The sequence below is a fragment of the Nylanderia fulva genome, unplaced genomic scaffold (genome assembly GCF_048542155.1).
Source record: "Nylanderia fulva isolate GAGA-0341 unplaced genomic scaffold, ASM4854215v1 Scaffold663, whole genome shotgun sequence".
Lineage (NCBI taxonomy): Eukaryota > Metazoa > Arthropoda > Insecta > Hymenoptera > Formicidae > Nylanderia > Nylanderia fulva.
The window spans coordinates 38,356-48,280 of NW_028190768.1; the positions used below are offsets into that span (position 1 = coordinate 38,356).

The 9,925-nt window shown below is 38.0% G+C and overlaps 2 protein-coding genes across 2 annotated transcripts; both read left to right on the plus strand.

Moving 5' to 3' along the window:
• Positions 1–533: 533 nt before the first annotated feature.
• LOC114929582 (uncharacterized) lies at positions 534–4,214 on the plus strand. The gene has a single exon (XM_029301157.2). It carries the CDS (start codon positions 534–536, stop codon positions 4,212–4,214), a length of 3,681 nt encoding a protein of 1,226 aa, XP_029156990.2.
• Positions 4,215–4,244: 30 nt separating this feature from the next.
• Positions 4,245–5,756, plus strand: LOC146720575 (uncharacterized). Its single transcript, XM_085488250.1, has one exon. It carries the CDS (start codon positions 4,245–4,247, stop codon positions 5,754–5,756), a length of 1,512 nt encoding a protein of 503 aa, XP_085344376.1.
• The last annotated feature ends 4,169 nt before the right edge of the window (positions 5,757–9,925 follow it).

Genomic DNA, 9,925 nt, shown 5'->3' on the forward strand with positions numbered 1-9,925 from the left:
CGGATATAAGTGACTGTGCAGTAACTTTCCACCGCGAGTGAAACGAAGACGACACCTCGTTTGGGGTACAGTAAGACTCGAGAAGAGACATTTTTCTCGCACATCGACAAAGTCGTCCGCGAGTTCGTGCCGTCGGCGACATTCTGACTCGCCCGGCATAAATTTGTGAAGTTCTCTAAGGAGACATTTTTTCTCGCACATCGACAAAGTCGTCCGCGAGTTCGTGCCGTCGGCGACATTCTGACTCGCCCGGCATAAATTTGTGAAGTTCTCTAAGGAGACATTTTTCTCGCACATCGACAAAGTCGTCCGCGAGTTCGTGCCGTCGGCGACATTCTGACTCGCCCGGCATAAATTTGTGAGGTTCCTCGAGGAGACATTTTCTCGCGTATCGATACGGTCGTCCGCGAGTTCGTGCCGTCGGAGACGTGCTGACTTGCCCGACATATATTGAGTGATCTCGGACTAAACCTGTCACTATCGACTCACTCCTCGCGCTCTCCTGCTTCATTAGTGCTGCTAATTCGCTGATCATGGCCGAGTTACGGAATTTGCTGATCGCACAAACCGATAAAATCGACCAGCTCAAGAGAGTTCTAATAAACTTTAAAAAATTGGCTAAGGCTAACGTAACTTTGCCGAAGACACAAGGTCGATTAGAGAAAGTGCATACGCTATGGGCATCCTGTCAGGAGCTGCATCTCAAGTTGTTGCAGACCACTACGAAGGAGGATCAGAAGACGATGTCGTACTTCTTGGATGAGGAATTCCTGGAAGCTGAGGAGATCTACGACGAGACCGTCGACTACCTCCGAGAAACGATAAGTCGATTTACTGATCGTCAACCGGTTACTCTCGATCGTAGTACTGACTCCTCGGTTCGCGATAATACTCATGCCAACTTTCATTTGCCACGGATTACATTACCTAAATTTTCCGGTAGATTTCTCGAGTGGGAGAGTTTTAAGAGTACATTCGAGTCGCTAGTCGCAAAAAATGACGCTCTCTCTAATACTCAGAAGTTCCATTATTTGAAAACAAGCATCATCGGCGACGCCGCATTAAAAATTAATAATTTACGAATTTCTGACGCGAATTACGAGTCCGCGTGGCAACTGTTAGTTGATGAGTATGACGATCGGTTAACGTTGATTCAATCGCATTTGCATGCGTTTATGAATCTGCCGATTATGAGAAATGAAAATGTCATAGAATTAAGCAAGTTGCGCGACACAGTGGCCGCGTCGATTGCCGCGTTACATAATCTAGATAGACCGGTGGATCAATGGGATGATATTCTCGTTTACGTTGTCTCCCAGAAATTTAGCGTTAAAACAAAGAGCGAGTGGAACTTGAAAGTCTCGTCGAGTCACGCGATCCCTTCTTACAAGGACATCCACGAGTTCCTTGCTCTTCGTATTCGGGGTTTATCCGATTTTACTGACGTCGCAAAAATTGCCGCAATTTCTAAGAACGACAAGCCGCGATCGTCTGTAAACAACGTTTCCGCTATAAAATGCATTCATTGTTCCGGTAATCATTTTATTTCAAAATGTGAAACATTTCTCAGTAAATCGGCCACGCAACGAAACTCTATTGCGCGTCAAAATAGAATTTGCTTTCTCTGTCTGAAGCCGGGTCACATGTCGCCAAAATGTACAAGCAAGCAGCGATGCTCCCACTGTCGTCGCCCTCATCATTCGTTGTTACATTCCGCGAATCATCAAGCATCGGCCGACGACGACAAGCCGGAATCGAATAAGACGGGCGCAGCGACGATCGCGAAAACTGATACATCTTGCGTTCTCGAGAAAGCTGCCGTCGCGAGCGTTCAAACTGTGAAACCGCCAAGCGTTACGACTCCGACAGTTCTTCTCGCAACCGCGTGGGTCGACGTTCATACTGCCGAAGGTAGATGCTTCAAGGTTCGCGCGCTGCTGGATCAAGGATCCAATTTCAGCTTCATTTCAGAAGCGTTGTGTCAGACCATGCGTGCGAAGCGACAACGAGCCGACCTACAGATAAAAGGATTCGGAGAGAAGTTTACTGGTTCAGCTAAATCGCGAGTATCATTGCGGCTGACACACTGCGATAAGTCAGATCCCACGTTTCCTTTTACCGCGTACGTATTTCAGCGGATTACGTCTTACGCCGCGTCGCGGATTCAGCCTGTCGAGTCGTGGCCTCATTTAAAAGGCCTTTCTTTAGCCGATCCGGACCCGTCAAGTAACCATCAGATCCACATGTTGATTGGCGCGGATATTTACGGCTCGCTTTTGATGCGCGATTTACGACAGGGGCCGCTCGGCACGCCCACTGCCCAGTTAACCGCACTCGGTTGGATTATTTCCGGGCCCACCGGAAAAGAGCAACGGGCTTCGACAGAAGCTGCCGTCTTGAACTGTGTTCTCAGTCAAGACGTGGACTCTCTTCTCCAGCAATTCTGGATGGATGAAGAGATCTCGTCACCCACTCCTCTCACTGACGAAGAGGAGAATTGCGAACGACATTTCGTTCGAACTCATTATCGTCACTCCGACGGTCGATACGTAGTTCGACTGCCGTTTAAGTCAGCTCCGCCGATCGAAATCGGGGAATCTCTGTCCATCGCGCGGTCTCTCTACGGTCGTATGGAGAATAGATTGAGGAATCGTTCAGAACTCGGTTCGCAATACAACGAGTTTCTTGCTGAGTATGAGTCGCTCGGACATATGACCCGCGTAGACGAGTTGGAACAAACGGAATATTTACCGGTTTATATCCCGCATCATCCAGTGATTAGGGAAGCAAGTTGTACTACTAAGTTACGCGTAGTGTTCAACGCATCGTGTAAAACTCGAAACGGCACAACGCTGAATGATCACTTGTTAATTGGACCTAAGTTACAGCAGGATCTTCCTGCCGTTTTGTCTCGGTGGCGAAGATGGCGCCATGTCTATACTGCGGACATAGCAAAGATGTTCCGTCAAATTCGCGTTCATCCCAAAGATATAGATTATCAGCGAATTCTTTGGCGTCCGACGGAGGACGCGACGATTCAACATTATCGGCTCCTCACGGTGACATACGGTCTCGCTCCGGCTCCATATCTCGCCATGCGCGTGCTCAAACAACTTGCTCTCGACGAGGGCGTTAATTACCCTGCCGCGGTTCCAATCTTGAATGAGTCCATCTACGTGGATGACACTTTGTTTGGAGCGAATGATATTCAGACTTTAACAGATACGCGCGATCAAGTGATAAGTCTTATGAAAAGCGGAGGTTTTCAGTTAAGAAAATGGGCGTCCAATACGATCGAGCTTCTCAAAGATTTTTCGACCGATAAATCCGACGTCACCGATCACCTCATCCTAAATAACGAATCACTCAAAGTGCTCGGTCTTTCATGGATCCCTGCTGAGGACTCATTTAGGCTTGTCGTGAATTCAACCATCCCAATCGCTCCTACAAAACGTTCAATTCTCTCTTTCGTTGCGAAACTCTACGACCCTCTCGGTTGGGCCGCTCCTGTCGTGATCGTCGCTAAAATCGTGTTACAGGAGTTGTGGCTATTACATTGCGACTGGGATTCACCTCTACCCGACGAGGTGAAACAACGATGGAGTGATTTCGTTTCCGAATTTAATAAATTGAAAGAAATTCGTATTCCGCGATGGACAGGTCAGCACCCCGATAATCTCGCGATCGAGGTGCACGGATTCGCGGACGCGTCAAACCGAGCCTTTGCTGCCGTCGTCTATCTTCGCGTGTTGCATTCTTTAACGGATTATGAGATCAGCTTAATCGCTGCCAAGACAAAGGTCGCACCCGTTAAGACCGTGAGCATACCAAGACTTGAGTTAAACGCGATAGTACTTTTGAGTCGACTGGTGAAGTGGATTTTAAATTCACTCAATTTAAGTGACGCTCCGATTTATTGTTGGACGGACTCCACGATCACGCTGGCCTGGCTACGCCAGCATCCATCTAAATGGACCACGTACGTGGCCAATAGAGTAGCCGAGGTCCAAAACAATTTGCCGTCGGCTAGATGGGAACACGTGCCGTCGAAGGACAATCCCGCGGATTGTGCTTCTCGTGGCCTACTAGCATCCGAATTACCAACTCATCCACTGTGGTGGACTGGACCCCACTGGTTAAAGGGGCCTTCCACGTCATGGCCGACCCATGACGTAGCGATTCCGCTCTCTTCTGATACCATTCTGAAGATTTGAAGTGAAATTAAAAGGTCCCCTGTTCTTCATATGGAAGGCTCGGAAGAGTGGGATTTAATGTATAAATTTTCTAGCTGGCCTAAGCTCGTCCGTGTGACTGCATACATCTACCGTTTTCTCTCTTTGCTAGTCAAGAAAGGGAAGGATAAAATTCGCACCGCGTCGTCTCTAAGTGTCGACGAGCTCAATCAAGCTGAGTTGTTTTGGCTTTCTTACGCTCAAGCCAGATCATTCGGTTGCAATATCGCATCCTTGAAGAAGGATCGAACTGTCACGAAAAAGAGTCCTCTGAGAACTCTGAATCCATTTCTCGGGGAAGATTCTTTACTCCGTCTCGGCGGGCGGTTAAAAAATGCCGCTCTTACGTTCGAAGAGCAGCACCCCATTATCGTTCCACAAGGTCAAATCGCATCTCTTCTTGTGGCTCATGCTCATAAGAGCACACTTCATGGCGGAGTGCAGCTCGTGCTGCGCACCCTCCGCCAGAGATATTGGATACTGGGTAGCCGAAACGCAGTAAAAAATCATGTTCGTCGGTGCGTCGTGTGCACTCGTCATTCTGCGAAGCTATCGAGCCAGCTCATGGGAGACCTCCCTTCTCCTCGCGTTAACCCATCCTCCCCTTTCACGCATACGGGAGTGGATTACGCTGGGCCTTTCCTCATTACTCCTTTCGTTGGGAAAGGACAGAAAGCGAGAAAAAATTGGATCGCGTTGTTCATTTGTCTTGTCACCAAAGCCATCCACTTGGAGCTAGTTGACGACTACTCCAGTGCAGGATTCATTTCCGCCTTTCGGAGATTCGCCGGGCGTAGAGGCCTACCCAAGAAACTTTACAGCGACAACGGGACGAACTTCCACGGCGCTGACCGAGAGTTGCAGAACGCGTTCGAAGCTCTAATGAAAGATGCTTCTTTACAAGCCGACCTCGCAAATGACAGAATAGAATGGCATTTCATACCGTCCGCGGCTCCTCATTTCGGCGGATTATGGGAGGCGGGTGTGAAAAGTTTAAAATCGCATCTCAAAAGAGTAGCCGGTTCGCGTACCTTGTCGCAGGCTGAATTCGCGACGCTTCTATGCCAGATAGAAGCATGTCTCAACTCCCGTCCAATTGCCGCCCTAAGCGACGACCCGAACGATTTGTCTGCGCTAACGCCGGGCCATTTTTTAATAGGTCGACCTATGGTGTCCGTACCTGAGGAGTCAGTACTCGCGATAAACCCGAACCGACTCTCACGATGGCAGCTCCTTAATTCAATGAAGGAGCAAATTTGGCGTGCTTGGTCGCTGGATTACTTGCATACTTTACAGCAGCGCAATAAGTGGACGGATAAGTCCCCCTGTTATCGCGTAGGAGAGCTCGCGCTTCTCAAGAACCCATTGCTCCCTCCGAGCAAGTGGGAACTCGCTCGAATTACTCAAATCCATCCGGGATCCGATGGACTTGTTAAAGTAGTCACGATGCAAACTGCACGTTCCGTCTTAAAGCGACCAATCACGTCACTATGCCGACTGCCTATTAATTGCAATACTGTATGAAGGCTGTTAATTGAGCTATAATTGTTTGCGCTCGACATTACAAGGCAGTCAATGTGTTTACATTCTTCTTATTGTTAAGATTTTTTGTATGACTCCGAATATGTTTGTCCTCAATGAATAGAATTACAAGAAACGAATGTATACCTACTAAAAGCATCTTTCTCCTTATTGTTAAGAATTCAATTGTTGAAATATTTATCTAAGACGTCAAGGTAAAAACGTTCTCGGGCTCGAAATATTTGTTATTATCGTGCTTAAGACTTCCAATTGCCCAGGACTTATTCTCCTAAGAACGACCTATAAACATTTCGCATCCGTTCGCATGCGAGGCGGGCGGTCTGTATAAAATTGTAAGGATTATTCGCGAAGCCGTCTTTCGATGTTTTCGGCCAAGTCATCACTTTCGACTTACTATCGCGACCGCGCATTCCAGAGGGACAAACAAGTGTTTTTCTGTTCGTATCTCGTTCCTCAATACGTCGATCACAAGCGAATCACAATGGGGCACGCACGTGTCACGCGCCGGTCATATGAATTTTCGGCCGTTGTCGTTACCGCTGTACGAATTCGGAGCAGTCTGCCCCGAGAGTCCGCCTTGAAAGCTCGCAAGGAGATCAGAGTGCCGAAAATCGCGTATAGAAACGAACGCGTTATTAGACTATTGTTACTGTTCATTTTTTTTGCTGTATAATAAATCATTGCTAAATTCATCTTACGGACTCGTTCACTCTCTCCTCGCAGAATCCTACTGCAGGTTACGTTCTCGGCGCAAAAACAAATATTTTCCTTCTGTGCATAAAATTAATTTCGAAGGTTCAAGCACAGTAGGACTTTCATTTTGTGCAGCGTATAATGTTGTATTAACTTGATAATATATCTGTCCCTGTATCTTGAAACAATATGGACCAGGTCGTCTATTTTGAAAATTCTTTAAATTAGCGTTAAATGATGCAAACGAAAATGAACTATTATAACTACGAATATGTTGAAAAAAATCATTAGATTTTACATGAGTCCCATCAAATAAATCACGAATTAATTGTGGAAATTCAGGTAATGGTTGTAAATATACTGCACCATGATTACAACAGTCATGAAAGGAGCTTCCTCTATTAGATATTTTTTCAGACGCAAAATGTTTTGCATTGCAATGAATACAAGATACATCCATAGAACCAATATAACAATATTATTAATTAATATTATATCATCATTATTTAAACAAGGTTGATTTTTTTGCCGTGATCGATAATAAGATTGACGTTCTGCAAAAGATTGTTGACACACTGATTTAAGATTTTTAAAACTTTGTTCTTCATCTAAATCTATTATTATATGATTATCACGTGATGTACCAGCAACACAAATATTACGATTAACTGATTTTGTTACATTATTTAATGTTTTTATAATTTGATTACGACGATATTGATTTTCTGCTTTTTTTTTTAGAACGTTGTTGTAACTCCTCTTCTTCTTCTAAACTATGCTGTATTTTGCGTTTCGGCATTTTATAAAAGTAATAATATATAAATATATATATATATATATATATATATATATAAATATATATATATATATACACGTATGTTTTCCGTGAAAAGTATATATATTATTGAAATTTAAACAAAATTATTAATTTATAAATTGATCGTAAACTTATTAAAATTTAATTATTTTATAAAGTTTAAAAATATAAATATATATATATACCGAACACACAGATTAATATATTATATGCTAATTAAAATAAGAAAATAAATTTACTTAAATATTTAATAATAATTAAAGAGAAATTAATAATAAAATTTATAAGTTAGGTATTTAAAAAAGTTTAATTTTTGCAATTTTTAATGCAAAAATAAACAAAAATTTATTAAATATATTAAATATATTAAAATAATATTATAGATTGATTATTAAAATTTGAATAAGCTATTAAAATTCAATCTTTTAAATTATTAAATATTAATTTGTGAACTTTAAAGTTTTTATACAAAAATTAAAATCAATATTATAATCAAGATTATCATTATCATCATTATTGTCATCATTATTATCATCATAATCATAATCATCATCATCATTATCATTATAATCATTATTATCATTGTCATCATTGTTATCATCATCATCATCATTATCATCATTGTCATCATTGTCATCATTATTTATTTATAAATAATTATAAATACAAATTTATATTAATGTACAGTATAAATATATTATATTATAATATAATTATATATTAATAGGCGATATTAATTAATAAATATTAATTAGTTTATATGTTTTAAGTTAAATTAAATAAAAATAAATTAATCAAATTAAATTAAATTAAATAAAAATTAATTAATCAAATTAAATTAAATTAAATTAAATTAATTAATAAATAAATTAAATTAAATTAAATTATTAATAAATAAATTAAATTAAATTAAGTTAAGTTAAATAATATTAAATAACATGTTAAATAATTAATTAAATAACATATATTAAACTATTAAGTAACTATTAAATAACAGTAAATCATGAAATAATTTATACTAAAAATATATATATAGGTATAATATTATTAATAATATTTATTAATTATAATTATAATATTTTTTTATTTTTCTTTTAGTTACTTTTTATTTATATATTCTTTGTTTTCTTTCTTCTTCTCTATTTTTCTTTCCTTCTCTTTCTTATATTTTTCTTATATTTCGTTCGTTTTAACTGTAAATAAAAACGTTTACATATTATACATATTAATTTTATATATACAGGTTATTATTTTAGATCTATTATTTTTAAAAATGCAATTGCTTATCTTAAAAATAAAACATTTTAAGAAAAAATATTTTGTATAAGTTTTATCTTTGAGGGGGACGTAAGACAATGTGATTAATTCATTTAAAGATTATATAAAAATTACTTTCAATTTTTTAAATGAAACATTATTTTTCATTAAATTATAGTTTACCTAGAAAGTTTTCATATACACTAATCTTCTTTTTCCTTTCTCTCTTTCTTTTAATTATTCTCCGTCACTTTTTTTCTTTCTCTGTTATATATATAATTTATAAACTATAAATTAACATATATACATATATATATATATATATATATATATATATGTATATATATGTATATATATGTATATGGGGCATTCCATACCACACAAATAGACCACTTTTTTCCATAAACATTTTTTATTTGCTTCATTTTTTAAATATTTTTGCACTTATTAAAAGTAGTTTCCAAAATTAATTTCCATGATTTTTTTTTAGATTTTTTTTTCTATTCATACTTGAATTATGTATTTCAAAACAATTTTATTATTTTTTTTCCCTTAATGAGATCCTTTCGATTTTTTTTTTAAATTGATAACATTTAAGACTTAAATACAAAATTTTTAAGTCATAAGTAAAAAGGGGATTTAAATAACTTTGATTTTTTAACACCATTTTTTGCAATTTTTTTCCTAAAATCACATTCTTTAATTTTTTACATTACTAAAATAAAAAAGAAAGAGTTTACAAAGATAATAATTACTTATTTTAAAGTATTAATAATCGAGAAAAAATTCTAATATTATTTAAAACTATTTTTTTGCTATTTTGCTAAAAAATAATGTTTATTAATTTCTTAGACGACTGGTATCGAAAAGAAAACTTTGCAAATAAAAGACATTAATTAAATAAAACATAAATTTAAAGTGTAAGACAGGCAATAAGAGTCAAATCGCGGATGACAGTACGTTATCCCAACGAAACTAAATTTTTTCGTTAGAATTAAATACTTGTGCACAAAGCACCAAATTTTACTTGGTCACGGCCAAGATTTAAAATTGGAATAATCTCTACAAGAGATTTAATTCAATACATCCTCTGTTCCCCCCTAAGGAAATAAATGCACTATCATCCGCGATTTGGCTCTTATTTTATTAAAAATTATAACATAACATTTATTTTTTAATAATTTAAATAATTTATTAAAATAATTTATTTTTTAATTATTTTCTTTTTCTTTGTTATAATTTTTAATAAAATGTATTATATTTAATTAAAGTCTTTTATTTGCAAAGTTTTTCTTTCGATACGAGTCGTCTAATAAATTAACAAACATTATTTCGAGCAAAATAGCAAAAAAATAGTTATAAATAATATTAAAATTATTTTTCG